The following is an 18201-nucleotide window of genomic DNA, read 5'->3' on the forward strand; positions in this document are numbered from 1 at the left end:
TTTTAATCTTGTCTCTCAGATACGTAGTGTGCGCTACGAAACTTAATCTCTCTTCTAGGCATACACCCAGGTACAACCAGTCATATTCCGGTGTGACCGAACTTTGCGTTGCGAATTGGTTTCTCCATAAATACAATGCCAGGTCCCATCCGGCTAATATTGTGCAGGCAGTGATCACTGTCATAGGTGTCTGGTTTCTGCTACGTCCTCCTTATGCATCGGACTTAACCCCGTGTGATTTCTTCCTGTTTCCACTTCTGAAGAAAGCCCTGAAAGGCAAGCGTTTCGCTTCCGACACAACGATGCTCGCAGAGCCACAACGGAACTACTTCGCAGTCTTTCGAAAAATGGCTTGCAAGAAACATTTAATGCGTGGGTACGACTGTGGGAAAAATGTGTAAAGTTCAAGGGAGAGTATTTCGAGAAGGAGAAATCCACAGAAGATTCAGATGATGACAAGATAAGATCTTGCACCAGTCCGCGAATTAAATGATCACCTCTCGTATAAACACAGATCCTTTCCTTCTCTACTCTGGGCCGTAATTAGCCGATCCCAAGTGGAAGTTAGAATTTTCCCTCCAGAAAATTCAAATATTTCCTCTCCCATGTACACGCAAACCGCCCTAAAACACACAATTTATTTAATTGTGTGTTAAATTTTCTGTTTATACTCCGGAACCACCACACGGTCAGAGGAGTTCACAAGATAGAAGGAATACAAGAAACAGCACCGTATTTTGTAGTCACTGCCTTGAATCCCTGTCACCTAAAGCACATGTACTCGTGCCTGACAACTCGACGGAATAATTCGTGTTGGTGGGATGGGAGTAATGGAAACTGATGCATTGGTCCTGAATGAAATGATTAGCACATTGAACTGTATCGGATGTTTCTACTTCGACTAGTCTAACAGTTCATCTGCTACACTTGACCGGCCACTTGTACACGTTATTCGGTGATAAACAACTGTCACCTTACTGTGCATGAATTCCCACACATTTTTGCTTCGTTTAATTTCTTCGGATAGTAAAAATCATGTAATACTTCACTGTTGAGCAGTGCAACTTGAAAGATCTGTCGCTGTTTTGAAAAGTGATGTTAAAACCGCTGATGGTGTGACCAACGTGAGTAAGGTATCAGTCCAGTTATCCGTTCCTTGGCATTCTGCCCATCTCGGGGTACCATTAAAATAGTTTCCATGGCCAACAGCCGATTTGCATAAAAATGAATTGAGCGTGAATTGAAGTGCTGGCTTAGCATTGTGATCGCTAACACATTGAGAACTCCAATTAGCCTTCTGTGGTTTGGTGCAGCGAAATAGCTCGCGCAGTAGCAGCAGCGGCGCAGCGACGTATCAACAATGGCTTCTTTGTGATGCTTCCAAGAGGGTATCCGAAAAAAAGGGAGGCAGGACCGTTTTCTCTGCTTGACCTGCTGACCGTGGACATTCGCTTTTTCAGTTATTTCTCTGCTAACGTGCATAAACACATTTGAGCTAAAGAAACAGAATGAAAGGCAGGAGAGAGAGAAAAAAAATTCTTCGCAAAAAAAGAAAAAAGACGACCCGAGCCTATAATCATCGTACCGTGTTTTCCTTAAGTTGCTCCGTCTAAGTCGTTTCCGGCCGTAAAGTAGAAAATAATTCTCGAAGTCATGAGCACGCGTGCTATTTTCTGGTGTATTAATGCTGTGGTCAGCAAGCATGACCTGCGTCACGAGCTCGATTTTCCAGTGGACGCTCGCGGCTATCCTTATTCCTCTTATCTTCTTGTCATGGCGTTAAGAAATATGTTACTACCGAACTGCCATTAGAGCCGAAAGAATTTTTAACTTTTTGAAATGCGATCAAATCAGCCGTTGAACACACATTAATATGTTATGTTGTCACCGCCTTCTTATCATCAGTATATTCATTTTCATATTTTTCTTATGAAGAAAGTGGAAAGAAATAAATTGTGATTAAACCATTCATCGCTAGGTGGCATTAGTATCACCTAAATATCCGCCAGGTGGCTTTTGCTGGAAATTGTAGATTTTTTTTCAAAGAAATTTGTGCTTTCATTACCCTCTTAGATTAGATGAATGCCACGAAACAAGTTCGCCTTGGCCCCGAAAATAAAAATAAGGCAGCTGACATAAAAGCTTGTATAATGACGTAACGGTGGAATCTTTAAGCTGATCAGTCCAGGAACGTCTTTTCTTTTTAGGATTAATTTTCCACATTGCGTAAAGGGTTAATGTGCCATGGTGAAACATTAGCGACGTTTCACCATGGGGATTAGCAATGGGGAGGCAGGACTTCCTTTTCCATTTGAAGCTATTTAAATAGCATTTGTGTGACCGTGGTTTAAGCACACGTGACTACAAATACGGTATTTCTCCTGTTGAATAAATAAATAAATTTTCTATTTATACTCCGGACAACCACATAAGGTTAGAGAAGTTCAAGATAGTTTATATTTTGAACTCCTCTGATCTTATGCAACCGTATAGGAATATAAACAGAAAATTTGTTTCTGAAAGCAAAAAGTTTGGGTTTGCACGCGGTTTCTATTCTTTTATTCCTATTCCTATTCCTATTCCTATTCCCGTTCCTATTCTTTTGTTAAAACAATAGGATGTCTTAATATTCAACAAAATTGTTGACATGGTCAGGATGCATAGAAATTGGTTTTAAGCAAAATTATTTTCTCGTCTGCTGAAAAATAGCGGATTGGAATGTTATGCATTTCCATTCCAATGGTGACCACACAGACCATGCCTTACGAACAACGAAGCAACTTACCATTATTACGTTCATTGAAACTCATTGTTTACGTAAGTAAACAACGCATTGTTCGGAAAATGGCAACCGGAAGGAGAATTTCCTTGGGTAAACAATGGACGGGAATACATAACGTTACCGCCCATCTTGAATTAAATGGCAGAAGAGAACAATATCGGATCGACAACCGGCTTAAATAAAGTGGCTTTTAAAAATATAAAAGTTTATTTTATTATTTACTGTTATATATTATCTGTAATTGTGGTATATGGTGATTCTAGGAAGGAGCTTGAGAAGAATTCTTAGGAGTCTTTAAGAGCAGTAGAAAAGTGGACAGATCTACATAATTAAAGGCCGCCGTAGCCTAGTGGTCAGGCGCGCGGGTGCATAAGTACACGTGCCTTGAGTGACCGGGGTTCAAGCCCGTGACTGCTGAATACGGTGCTGTTTCTTGTATTCTGTCTATCTTGTGAACTCCTCTGACCGTTTGGTCGTCCCGGAGTATAAAACAGAAAATTTATTTATTTATTTATTATTATTAGTAGTTTCACATGAAAAGACAAAGATTACGTTATTGAAGTGGTGGAAGATATTCCACAGTAAGGTTATATTCATATATGGTAACCCATGCCCCTTGATCAACTGTCTGGGGGTTGTGTTAGATGAAAATTTAACATTTGTGCTTCCCCATGTATTCGATATGTAAGAGGCAAAGAGAGGACAGCTTATTCGAAGATTATGAGAATAGTGAGAATGCAATGGGGAGTCAAGGACAGGCCATTGCTCTTGACCTTCTTTGTAAGTGTTTGCATGTATTTATTGTGGGCGGTATATATTTGTGGAGCATGGGATTACCGAGTCCAGTGTAACTGTGAGAAGGATTTTGATATCTGCTCAGAGGTTTGCCTTCTTGAGGTCGCTCGGGCGTGTAGAACGGTTTTCTGCGATGCCCTTCAGTTTGTTTCAGGCTATGAACCAATAGATCTGGTTGTTATGAAAGTACATTAGCTTTTGTAACAAAGATAACTAAATCAATAGAAATAGATGGGGTGAGGTCCTGCCCGGAAATTAGGAAGATGTATGAAAAGAAATCGTTTTCAGGCAGAGGAATGGAGATTGTGGCGGGAACGTTGGAGCTATTCTGCTTTTCACTGAATGACCTTTGCTTTTTTGCCTGAGGAATATGAGAAATATTAGAAAGTGACCAAGATTTGGCGTTTACCACTTCTAAAGTAAAGAGTATGGCCCGAGAGTAAGATTAGCAGAATTGGGTATTGTGCAGAGTCCAGAGTGTCGATGTGGAGAAATACAGGATGTAGAACACTTGCTATATTACTGTCCAATATATAATGATTATATATTGAAGTTTTATAGGAAGATGAGCATGGATGCATTCAGGCTACATGAACTTTTTAAGAATAGAAGATATTTTGATTAATTTTTGGAGTTTGCATTTGAGGTTAATGTTATTAGAAAAGACTTGTATGATGCTTGAGTTTAGATACTGTTTTATCCAGCGTGTTGTTCTGTTCTATTTTTAAATATGTAATTAACATGTATATAATATAATGAAGAGATAGCTTCTCTGTTTGTGTATATACGTGCTTTATTAGAGAAAGGTGTAAATATGTAAATAGTTTATTGCGAAAAGAGAAATAGCTTCTCTTAGAGAGATGTATATATGTACAAAGAAAATAATTAATATCTTTATTTGTAAAAAATGTATAGTGCATTTGTATAAAGTGGATTTAAAATTAGAATGGAAGGTGGAATATGAAGAAATAAATATATAAAATTTTCTGTTTATACTCCGGGATGACCACACGGTCAGAGGAGTTCACAAGATACAGAGAATACGAGAAACAGCACCGTATTTAGCAGTCACAGGCTTCACCCCAATCACTTATGCACGCTCGCGACTGACCACTCGGCTAATGCGGCCTTTAGTATTATACAGGGTACTTAAGATTAGATAGTAGAGATCCGCCTCCCTGGGGCAGGGGTTGTAACACACCACCTATGTCTTGACATAGTCAGGCGGGTGGTGTAGCTGAGTGATCGATAAAAGAAAAAAGTAGAGATGCCCTAGGTGCATATGGGTTGGGCTCAGGAAGCACTATATAGAATGATGATTACCTGTAACATTTTGATAATAAATTAATTGATTGTTTTACTAATGTTTTACTACAACAATCACTTTTTAAAATTGATTAATATATTAAACTTTAATCATTCTGTTCTCTCAGTACGATATTTTTTTTCTTATTTTTTTTTAAATATGTATTCATTTATCAATAAATAAATAAATAAATATTTATTTATTGTATATAATGCATTTATTGCAGAAATAAAAAAAACGCAAACTGAAAAAAATTAATATACGTAAATATTGCATTATTTACTTTTTTTAAATTTCTTAAAATTTCAATGAAGGCATCGGTTACAACATCATGAGCAACTTTTAAATGTTTGCAGCCTCTTTGGTAAAGTAGCAAATAATGGATGCGTGCATGACTAAAAAAACTAAAAAAAAAAAAAAAAAAAAAAAAAAATATCTAACGCACGAACTACCAGGTATACATTTCATAACATGTCTCCTTAGGCCTAAATTCCATTTAGCACCGGAGTCGATGTCACTATAGGAAGGGGGGAAATTAACAGGAGGCACGCATGAACGAAGTGAGGTGTTTTATCAACAAAGTGACTACAGATGTCGTTCACCGCAGAAGGCCTGACACGTCAAGGAAAAACTACTTCCTTTCACACCTTGTCTATGTAGTGAATGTTTCCGCTACACAAATCACCCTCAAATTATAAGGCTATCAGCGAAATCCCCTCGGGCCACTGATTACATCAAGAGGCCATTTCTGAAGAACTGAGACGGAGGAGGTGGAGTGGGAGGGGGGGGGGGAGAGAATCCAGTTGCACCTGTCCAGGGTGCAGAACACCGAAAAGAATACGGATGAAAAAAAATTAAAAAATTGGGGAAAAAAAGATGATAGAATTTCCTGCTGACTTCCGGCCGATGCATTAAATAACAATTATCGCTCCTATGGCTACCACTGAGTGATTTCGGCATCTCCAGGAATACAAATTTCCGGCGGAAAGAAGGTAAAAAAAAAAAAAAAAAAACACCCTGTCATCTGTTCGTTATGACTCGTATTTCACTTTAATAATTTGTGTGTGTGTGTGTTTTGTTATTTTAATAATTGGACCTGCAGATGCTCGCCGCAGAAACAAATCGAGTTCGATACCGCCAAAGTCGCTGTTATGTGTTCTGTTTTAAGAGTAAAATTGTTTACTCTGCCGTTGGCTGATTATTCTTCATTGCTGTTGTCAACAATGGAATGACGTCACCACTTCCACATATTCTAGAGGGGGATTTTAAAATTAAACGTATTCGACATTCATTTAGATATAATTTCCTATCTCATTTTATGAGTCGTGCATAAATTTCATCCAATGTTCCTGCAGGGGTGTGTACCAATAGCACTGCTCCGAGCGTCAGTTCCATCAACCGGATTCTTCGCAACCGAGCAGCAGAAAGAGCTGCGGCAGAGTTTGCACGCGTCGCGGGATATGGGATTTACCAGCAGTACGCAGCGGTGTTTCCTTGGGGCAGTGCGCTACCGACGTCCTCTCAGCTCTGGCCGTCTTTCGCCGGGAGTCAGCTGCATTCGGATTCTGCTAGTGACTCCACACTGCTCACAAATCTGCCAGCTCACCGAGACCACAGGCCTCAAGGTAGGTTTATGTTTATATTATTTCATCTATCACTGTGTTGCCTGTTTTTCTTCTCTTTCTCGGCTTTTGCATTTTGTTTGTGGTATTATAAAGAGTAGTCTTTGAAGTGTCCACCTGTTCCAATGCAGCGAGTTGATGGCTTGGGTAGGTGGGGAGAGCTCAGCCATGCAGCAAGAAACTTGGAGTATAAACACCCTGAAGGGACTCTCCCCTTGAGCACACGAATTAACCACATTCCTTTTTGGAGGTCAACAGGATCCTTAGCCTCCAAGAAGTAACAGTGTTTGCCGGGGAAGTGTGTGGGAGCCGAAACCACTGCTTTCTCCTTTCATTGTGTTCATATTCATTGGAAGGAAACCATGAGAAAGTCACCGATCAGTAACGAGACCACCCTTTCACCTTTGTAACCGTTTGCTACGGTTTACTAACCTTTTCTATTTGATTAAGAAGGTCAAAAATAAAAACTCATATTTCGGAAAAATAAAGTGCAGAAATAACTGTGAAAGGCTACACTCGTACCATATCCATCTGCACCAAAGTATTGAAGGTCGTTTCTTATTGTTGTCTTAGCAACCGTTCCCACAGTAGAAGCTATATAATAACAATACGGAAAGTAATTGTTGCAAGCTTCGAAGGCTAGAAAAGACAATGCAAAATTCTGATCTGTCATTTCAGCCAACGCTTATAATAGGAAATTAAAAATAAGAACGATATACAATATGCAATATTGTTTTAGGAGGGGGGGGACCCCTTTGCTCTACTTCAGATATAATCTGAATAACGCCCACTTCAGCCAGTCTTTGCTGTCTAATTCCACGGTAACCCTGAGACAGCCGAGCATTCTAATTCACACCCATTTTTGCTATTGAAAGAGTGGATTTTTAGGCATAATCCTTAAGAAAAATACCCCTTTCCAACTCCTCTTTCCAGAAAGAGAAACCAGGGCGCCAGTGAAGAGCGTATTGCACTGTTTCATTAATATTAATCTTTGTTTTATTTCGTCGCATTTTATGAATTCAAAGAACTGATAGGAAGATTATGGAGTGCTTGCTGGAGAATCCTGAACCTACTATCCAAGGTGTCATTGAGCACGTAATGCACGGGAGTTTTTTACCGTTTAGTGATGCATCCTAGTAGGAAAATTGTCTGCAAGAATGATCACACACTGCTGAAGAACTGACAGGTGAAATCACATCTGCTGAAGAGGGCACCTCTGAAGAAACATTGGCTGCAGTTATGGTAAATATTAATCAGTGTCTAAGAATGGTCTTGGATGAACATGGATCACATATTGAATACGTTTTTGCTTGGCGTAGCCGAGTGGTCAGAAGCGCAATTGCAGAAGCACAAGCTCTTTGAGTGGACCGGGGTTCAAGCCCGTGACTGCTAAATACGATTAACATTTGTATTGATTGTCAGTGTAAACTCCACTGACCTGATGGTCGTGCCGGAGTATAAACAAGAACATTTTTTTCTCCCTATGCCTTACGTGTTTAATGACACCCAACTCAGCTTTTCCAGCGCAATACATAAGAAAATATAGGCTTCGAAAACTATTGCGTATTTTCTTGATAACTGTATTTATGGTTTCTTGAATCGTCAGTGAATATTGTTTTAAATTTTCGTTTATTATATTGCACATGCGCATCCAGTTTTAAGGAAGGAAACTAATTTTTGTAAAATACATAGCTAATAGAACGAAATAAATTTAAAGCATTAAGTGTGATATTGTACTATTATAGTATATACTAAGTGTTAGTTGTAATGCCACTCCGAGGATAAACCATTTTAATTACAATACATAGAGAAAATAAATATTCATGCAGTGCCCTCTTGGGTAACACAGTTGGTAGAATCGCCGTCCTCCCCCACCAGCTGTAAAAGACCCGAGTTCGAGTCCCGTCGATGACATGAGGAATTTTTATGGATCTTTTTCACAACATGGCTGAATTAGTCGATCTCAGGCGAGGATAGCATCGTTTTTCTCTCCTAGAAACTCGGGTCTTTTGTCCAGCAAACAGAAAACCCACCTCAGAACAAACGCAATTTATAGACAAAATACACAGAGCAATATGGCTATAGTCGCTGATGCTCCTGAAACACCCTACTACAACAATTTTCATATTATACTTCTTTATTTAAAAAAAAAACATTAAAATGAATATCAACCGTATATTAATAAACAAAGCAGGATGTATCTGATAATTTACCACTGCGATTTCAATGCACATTACTACAGTCTTTGTGATTGGCACTTATGATTCGAGAAATGATCGAACTCTTGACCCACGATTGTGGATGTATGATCTCGAAAATTCTTTCTCTGAACGATGAAAGCGACAAACAGTAAAGCTGTGATTGGCCAAGTCTAGATTTATGCATGTGTTCTCGAACGGAAAAATTCAAAAAATAAATTGGAGGGGCTGTTAATATTCTGAAGGACTGATATTTTAAAACTGGCCACCACTTGAATCGTTTTGTATATGTGGAATGTCCGTAGGTCTGTCTCAGACTAGCGTTTTGAGACCGAAAAAAACAACAACAACAAAAAAAATGCATTGGCATAAAACAGATAAACTTAAGTCAGTCTATGACTTAAGTTTACCTGTTTTATGCCAATTTTTCATTAACGAATATTGCATTCGTATTCAGATTACCTGTAAGATGTTTAAATTGTTAAATTTGCTTTGACTGATATCCTTAGCTCCTTGGATCTAACAGTCTTTGGTTTTCATAAATGTTTTAAGTTGAGCATAAAGGAAACACGTATCTGATAAAAAAAAAAAACCCCTCCAAAGTTGATGGTGTAGAATCCGCTAATGTACGCCCCTATCCTTACTCGATGTATGATACTACAGTCGTGTTTGATGGTAACATTTTTGGCAGTTACGTTTTATAACATATCTTGGCAATATGAGCCATTTTTACTTTATATGCGGCTATTACTATTAAAATTTTGTTTAATTTTATGCTAAACTTCAAATATCTCAGTGATTTATAAAAAGATTCGACTTTATTAATCTTGCAAATATATTTTTATTATAATTAGAAAATAAAGTTCATTAATATCAGTAGTTTCTCTTTATATACCAAGACTAGTTTCCTCCCTAAAATCTATCTAAAGTAGATTTCTCCAATCACTGCAAATAATCAGATGGTAGGTTCTCATGCTGACGACTAGGAAATTAATGGAGCTTGCTAGTGAATGTGTTGGAAGAGGCTGAGTTCTAGCATTCTGCAAGCGGCACAGTTTATGTTTTGTTCTTGAAATGTGCAATTTTGGAAAGATCATTGGTTTCAATTAAGACATTGAACAAATTTTACAAAAATATTAAAATAAAAATAAAAATTTTAATTTTAAAATTTAAAATTACAATAAATTTGAATTATTTAAATTTTTTAACAAATTTAACGTTTTTCTATAATATATGACAAATTTAAATTCCTACCGTAGAATATTTAACACTGAAGAAACTGGGATAACTACTGTACCAATTCGTTCGGTTAACTGTGTATCGAAATGATGTTAATTCACTAACTTTTATGACAGTAAACTCTTCCCACAGTCTGAGGCTTTTAGCCCTAAATCCTACACCTGCGGTGCCAAATAAATTTCCTCAAATTAGAATCAAAAGCAAGTTAGTTGGCATACGTAGTACATTACATTTCAGGCGCGTTAGCAATAGTTATAATATAATTCATGATTTATAATTTAAAAAAAAAAAAAAAAAAGAAGAAGAGCAAGAAGCAGTGACTCTGCGCATCTTCCACACTGCCCATTCATTCCTCCAACCAGTGCATGGCAAAAAACATAATACCCAGTGCTTCAGTTACACCATGCGGCATACGAATAGCCTATTATAATGTCATATGTATGGAAAAAATAAATAGTAATTGCCGAATTTCTATTGGTCCAATTTTTATGAAATTTTGGAATGTCCGACAAATCGTTCTAAAGAGCAAAATATAAAATTTCACGAAAGTCCATTCGCTGTGAGTCGAGTTATTACATGCTGCAATTGCTTTAAATTTTTGTTGGTCCGATTTCAATTAAATTTAAGATAGTTCGACAAGTCTTTCTAAAAGGCCCAGTATAAAATTTTATGAAAATCGATCCACTGGGATTTTAGTTATTACGAGGACAGAAAAAAAAAAAAAAGAAAAAAGAAAAAAATGAAATAATAATTGCCAGATTTCTATTGGTTTGGAATCCCTCGAAAAACCTTTTTAAAAGGTCCAAATATAGAATTACAGGAAAAAGTTGTTACATGCGGACGGATGAACGAACATGGTGAAGACAATAGACGTATTATGCATATATGCTAAATGTGTTATTGTATTACACTGTTTCAGCCATACTGGTTTTTGCATTCCTTGTTTTTGCATTTCCAACCTTTGGATAATAAATTCTTTGGTTCCTTATTAATAGTTGTGGGGAGTAGTGTCGCTCGGATTATCAGTTAGATAAGCTATCACAAAAACTGTAGTGGCAGGTATTTTTAATAATGCCTAAATAAAATTGCAATTTTAATAATGTCCATTCATTAATTGTAGCGCAGCTGGCGATAAAACGTTTTAAAGTTCAAATAGCCTACCAAAACAAACCATTGAGAGACTTTTTCTTTTTATGAAAAAGTTAACGTATGGGAATCACAAGTGCATGGTTAGATGTTTTTACAGTATTTCATTTTATCAATAGTGGCTCTACAACCAGATAGAAAGTAATCGATAATTATAAACTTCTTTTAAATTTCATTGATTTATGTGTTGCAGTATTTTTCCTTTTATGTCTTGCGATTCTGAAGTAACTACCTAACACGAGATCAGCCATAATTGTACAAGTTTCCAAATGATTTTGGTTTTGTAGTAGTTATATGTTTTTTTTTTTTACGTTAAGGCCAAATAATGGTTCCAAAAAATAATTATGAACATTGCTATGTTCATAATTATTGCTATACATCGAAGTGATCATATCTGGAGGGTTTCTGAAACTCATAAACAACCTATAGATCAAATTAAATCTTCCAAGGCCTAATAGGCCTGTTGCCCTCTTATTTAGGAACGCCTAATTGTTTCGAGATTATTCTGCTATCTCTGAACAGTAATTTATTTCTCCTGATCAGTTTTGATTTTGTCCTAATCGTGGCACAGAGGAGGCCTTGCTTCAACTTCTCTCTAGGGATCTCTCTAATAATCATAAGTAATTTCTTTCCATTTATATACACTTTTCTGGAGCAATCGACTGTTTATGATGGGCGAGTGCTTTTTTTTACCTCTTCGGTCTGCCCGTTCATTTCTAGTTTACATTCTTAACAAAAGTTATTTCAACAATAAGTCTGTCATTATGTTATCTGTTCCTCATTCCTTCTCATGATCTGTCTCTCGTGGATATCCTGAGGGCTCTGCGCTTGGACCACTCAGGTGGAATCTCGTTCTGGATGATTGGCTTCTTATGACATTTTCTGATATAAGTACTCTTGCATGTGCAGACGATTTAACCCTCCTTCTTCGTGGTAATTCTCGTACAAAATGATTTCACATTTTGAATTATGTATTGAATCCTTTTCTAGTGCTAAGCTTTTTGACCATTCCTATTTGTTTCTTGTTGACAGGCTTTCAATCTCCATCTCTAAAACAAAAGAAGTCTTGCTTGCATTTTTAAATCAGGCGCAGTTTGAATCGTTTTCATTCTGGTACATCTCTCTCTCTCTCTCTCTCTCTCTCTCTCTCTCTCTCTCTCTCTCTCTCTCTCTCTCTCACACACACACACACACACACACACACACACACACACACACACACACACACACACACACACACACACACACACACAATATCAAATCCATAACTACCATTGCAAAACAATTTATGACTACAGGGCTCCGGGTTGTATTTCCTGTAGCATTAATATTAATCCAGATTATTATTATTTTTTTAAACTTGGCATTTGGCTCTGAACCTGAAGCAGCATGTGTGGTTACTGCTGTAAATGTTACACTTTAGAATCCGTTCTCCTCCACAATAATTGCATTGTCCGTTGCTAATTTAGCTGCCTTAACAATAAACTTGAATTGTTAATTTTTTTTTTTTTACTGGATCCCAGAGTTTAAAAAGGACTAAATCATTTCTTACTTGTTGCCATGAGAAAAATTTTATTATCATTATTATTCTTTCCGTTTTTTCTCCGATATATCACTGGATTGGTCTGTTTTACTTTATTTTTACAATAGTGGACAATGAAGGTGATGAAGCAGCAAGTTCAGATGGAGGAGAAAGGCCAAAGTTTCGTCGAAATCGCACAACGTTTAGTCCAGATCAGCTGGAAGTTCTAGAGGAAGAGTTTGAGAAGACACATTATCCTTGTGTGAGCACCCGGGAAAGGCTCGCGGCCAAAACCAGTCTTTCGGAAGCCAGGGTACAGGTGTGTATATTAACTAACGTCCATGTTCAAATATACATCATAGAGTTAGAAAGTTTTGAAGGCAGTGGCTGCGCGCACATCTTATCTGCTCATGCGGGTACATTACGGATGTATGTAGCCAGTGATAAACTTTAGGTATGTGCAAATTCAGTCGGTTCGTGAAAGCTGAGAACAAATTGGAACACGCATGTCTGTCTCATTTCTTTGACGTATATCCGCACGTCTCCGCATGCGCAATCATAAAGGTGTGCTCAGGAACTGCCTTCTTTCTTGGCTTTTTCCAGCTCTTATACTTTATGAAATTTCAGCTTTCCTTGCTGCATTTAGGATTTTTTTGCACATTCCGCTTCGCCATTTTGTTTCTCGCATTCTGCGATTATCGTCGACTGATTTCCGATGAGATTTTCATAATATGTTTGATAGAAGCACTGAAAAGGATGCAATATTGGAATCTGAACTATAATTTGAAGAAAAAGAACTTCACATCTGTAGGAAAAGCTGCTGATCACAACAACCATATTTCCAAAACCCGTACGACCCTCTTGTTTATCAGCAGACTTCTAAATGGCGGCAAAGAAGGATACCAATAAAATTATTAGTGAGGTCCAAGCGAGGTTGGGTTAAGATCTTAGACGGAAAAGCCGACACCGACCGTAATTTACTCTCGAGTTAGCCGTTATATCTTCGTAAAATTTCTCGAAAATGTTGACAGAGGTGTTACTGGAAATTTTTATAGGATAGTCTCATATGAAGAAGAATGAGCCGAAAACAATAACGCGTTTTCGCCTCATATAATATCAAAATAATCGATTATTATGTACACCTACTTGCACAAAACTGAAAAGAACTATGTTTTTAATAAATTATAAAATCATTTCCGATAACTTTAAAATACATTGGAAACGAATGAACTCGAAGTTGCCCATGACATTGTGCCGGAAATGTGGTAATTTTGGGCGCCCCTTAAATTCTGAGGCCCCAAGAGTCCGCTTACTTCATTTATGCTTAAATCGGCAATTGTATGAAGCATGAATTACAATTACAGTGTCCAACGTAAGAAATTATGAATAAATTTGGTGGAAAATAAACAAGTGAATACTAGACTAACACGTGATAGAATTCATTTATTAGAAAGAGTAAATAAAATTATTAAAATTCCAAACAAGTCCAAGTAACACTTTGCAGCGTAATAAAACCAAATCTGTGTACTCTCTCTCTCTCTCTCTCTCTCTCTCTCTCTGTGCTGTTTCTGTTTTTCGTTTTTTATCTTCTGTTTGCTCACTGTTCCCTTCTTTCCTCCATGTGAATCTGAACTAACAGCTCAAAAACTGTCAATTATCCGTACATCGGCCATCTTGGAACTTTTATTCAAAATGGCAAATCCGAAACAATGGCTACAGATCTTCTGACACAACCATTTGCTGGAGGGAAGGGAAACGTACATTACGAAGACTGTCTGTGGGTCGTCGACGGTGGAATGTAAGGTATGGAGTAATATAAAAAAGGAGTCTAAAATCTGGTGGGGGGGGGGATGTGCCTCCCTGACAACGCTTTTGATCACAACGACCATATTTCCAAAACGTATACGACCCTCCAACCACGCTACTTAAGACGTCGATAAGGTGTTTTTCTTCATTCGTCATTAACTCAAGTTTTATTGCAACGCCAGTCGATTTTTCTCAGTCTCTATGACAACAGCTAACTACTCCCCAACGTCTTCCCCTTCGTCAGCCCACCCGACTCTAGAATCCGTTTTCAGAGAAGTCCGATCGAAATTTTTTCCATGAAAGGAAGGTTTTCTGCGTCGATCAATGACGCCTATCACTTTTATCTCGAAGCCTAAGTCCTGGCAGTCCCTTGACTCCAAGTTTGCAAACGCTTTCAATGGATATGTGCACGGAAAATGTACGGCTGATAAACTCCGCCACTCTGATTTATTACTCTTCATTTCGATTATCACAGACTGCAGGGACTTGTGCAGTATGAGCCAATACTAAGAAATGGCTAGGATCCTTGAAACTTTAAGGGCACGTACTTCGTATGATTGACCTATTGAATAATTATCAAAAGAATGTTATTCAGAATTCGCAAAGTTATTGTCCGACACCCTCGTTGAACTCTCTCATTGGCTATATTGATATTATGCCCTGTCACAATAAAATGAGCACCTGTGTGACTAGCTTGCGTGTTATTAACTCAGAGGACATTGAGTCACTTTAACGACCCAGTCGTTTGGTTGTTTAAATTATTGCAGAGAGTATAGAGTTTTTTTCCTCACTATCCATGCATTTGCTTTGCGTCTCTAGGCCACATTATCTCTCATTGAGCACATTTCCTTTCCTACTAATATTTAATATTCTCCGTTCACCCTGGAGTTTTAAATTTTTCCAACGCTATTAATATATAAGATTATACACTCACGGACAAAAAAATTAGAAACGTTTTGAAATTGGCGTCAATAGATAATTAAACGTATTGCATGCAAATGTAAATTGTCACGTGGCGCGATCAAAAGTTCCTTGAGATAAATACTGTGCGTTTTCCTCGGCTTCTTAGTCGATCTGATCATGAGAAAGACAGGTGATTTTTCGGATTTTCAGAAAGGTGTTATTGTTGGAGCACGTTTAGTGGCAACCACATTTGAGAAAACAAAGGAAATCATTATGTCGAAAGCAACCATCGAAAGCAATCATTATGTCGAAAGCAAACAAAGGAAATCATTATGTCGAAAACAACCATCTCAAAAGTATACAATGAGCGGAAGACAAAAAGAGAATGGAGCGCTAAAAGGAAGAAATGCTGCAAAAAGTCGGTACTTCGATAACGAGACTGCAGGAATTTAAAGCGAATTGTGCGTCAGAATAGAAGGTCCAGATCAGCTGGAAGTTCTAGAGGAAATGACTGAAAAATATCAGTTTAGGCAAAAAAAGCCCAACCGAACTATGCTTCAGGAGTTGAAGAAACTGGGATTTGGTAGTTGTGTATCCATACAGAAGCATTTCTTTCTGTAAAAATACCTCGATTTACACTTTTGTTGGACCAATGGTAGGGTGCAAGTGTGGCGTGAACCTCATGAAGCTACGCATTCAAATTGTCTCGTGTACACGCACTCGAGTGGCTGAGGTGGTGTCATGGTATGAGCTATGTTCTGTTGGTTTGGGCTGGATCTGCTATTACTGTTAGAAGGTCGTGTTACCTCCAATGAATATTTTTCTGTCATATCGGACCGACTGCACTCTGCAGTACTTCATTTTTATCCGGATTGCAAGTATTCTTTGTAAACAACAACACAACTATCCACTGTGCAAAAATTGTTTCTGAATGTTTTGAGGAACATTCCCAAGATTTCCAACCCTGGCCTAATTCTCCAGATCTGAATTTAATTGAGAATGTCTGGAATATGTTGGAAAGGGCAGTTTGGCTTCGCAGTTCTCTACCGACAACAGTAGAGCAACTGACAAGTATCCTGGTGGAAGAATCGTCAAATCTGGAGCTAGACTTCCTCAGACACCTAGTTGAATCTGTGCCACGACGTGAACGAGCTGTAATTCGGGCAATAGGTGGCATAACTACATATTGAATAAAGGTTTATAATTTTTCGGCAGTGAGTGTATATTTACATTGTACAACACTAGTACTGTATAAATATTTTTGTTGCCCATGTTGATGTTACATCTATTGTTTGTTTAACTGTATCTATCTAATATTTCTGTATAGCCTAATTCTGTCCTTATATGTATGTTTATTTGTTATGTATATATTTCTATATGTCGGACTGTATTTGTAATGTATATTGTTTATTCTTATTTCTGAATGTATATGTAGACTTTGTTCCGTATTGCTCATAAACTATGCAAGTCACAGAAACCAGCCTATGAACGCAGTAGAACTTCAATAGTTACTAAAATAACCAAACTCTTGACAACCCTCACACATATGCATGGTACAGCCTTGTGACGGGATCAAGGACGCTATCGGATTTGGAGATGGTTGATTTCTCAAGATACGAAACTGAACGGAGTACCAGTTATGGCCTTAAGTCTGGAAACATCGTTCATATTTAATTAGTACTAATCCTTTGCTTTGAAAGATTACAAATAAACTAGCATATCCAAATCAAATACTAACCCTTTAATCAAACGCCTTGGTAGGGTTATTGCAGGGTTTTTTTGCTTTAAGAACTGCAGATTTCGGTTTAGTTAAGGTATAAATGATTTTTTCTTCGTTAAGCCGCGGAAACATTTTAGGACACTCTGCAGTTGTAAAAATAAACATTAGCATAAATTGTGCATGTGAGCCAGAATTTAATAATGATTATATTTGAATTCCGGACTTGGGTTGTGCCAAGGCATGGGCAAAGAGACGCTTGTCCCGGGCGCATTTCAGTAGTTACTAAGTTATCACCTACTGTTAGAGGAGCAGAAATGATCTTGCCTATCTAATTTAGTGATTCTAAATTTGCTAGGTACGGTGCTGTTCGGACATATTAAATTTTTCAATATTTTAGACTATACTCTGAATTATGGTAAAAATGTGTCGCTTTTACGCTCATAGGTAACAACAAGCCTATTAATGTTTTGTCTGTCTATCCTTCCTTATGCATGCATGCATGACAGACTAAATTCACTGTTATGGGTTTTTTTGAGGGAAGAGGATGCTAAGAATATCCAAGAAAAACCAAGTTCTACTGGTATATTCGTAATTTAAAATGACTTTTCTCACAGACTGGCGATTTCTGTTACTCTTGTGACGTAATTAAATGCTTCTTTGTTTTGTGGTTAAACTGTTATTTATTTGAGTTTGTTTACCAGATGGCAATGTTGGTTGTTTGACACAGGTATGGTTTTCTAACAGACGGGCGAAGTGGCGTCGCCACCAGCGTATGAACATGGCCAAACCAGTGAATGGCGGCATTCAAGTTTCATCTCCGGCCTCCAGTCTAAGTGCAGCATCAACGTCACCGGAACCACCCCCAATACCTGCAACCAAAATAACAGCACCCTCTAGTCAAGCGCAGGCCCCGACGCCGACAGGAAACGTGCCCAAGATGGGAGGGGAAAATTCGGCATTCTCCCCAACGCGTCCACCCCCTAGTGACAACTTGTCTTAGACTCAAGTAGGAACCCTCTCAGTGGAGTCTTAATTTACTCATAGAAACTGTTGATTCACTCACTACAGTTCATTCCGTCCATGCTTCGAGAGTCGTCATGTAAACTATGTCTGTGTGTTGTTTTTGTCATGCGTTAGTGGAGTTGTGATGATAGCACGCGAA

The 18201-nt window shown here is 37.9% G+C and overlaps 1 protein-coding gene across 1 annotated transcript in view; it reads left to right on the forward strand.

The window, feature by feature from the left end:
• LOC150086698 (paired box protein Pax-6-like) overlaps positions 1-13064 on the forward strand; it is a 30533-nt gene extending 17469 nt beyond the window's left edge. The window contains exons 4-5 of the mRNA XM_090372230.1: positions 6239-6508; positions 12739-13064. Of these exons, the coding sequence (XP_090228356.1) occupies positions 6239-6508; positions 12739-13064 (596 nt within the window). The remainder of the gene's footprint in view (positions 1-6238; positions 6509-12738) is intronic.
• Positions 13065-18201: the final 5137 nt, after the last annotated feature.

This window comes from Mastigoproctus giganteus, chromosome 4 (assembly GCF_048544385.1).
Source record: "Mastigoproctus giganteus isolate SK-2022 chromosome 4, ASM4854438v1, whole genome shotgun sequence".
Taxonomy (NCBI): Eukaryota; Metazoa; Arthropoda; class Arachnida; order Uropygi; family Thelyphonidae; genus Mastigoproctus; species Mastigoproctus giganteus.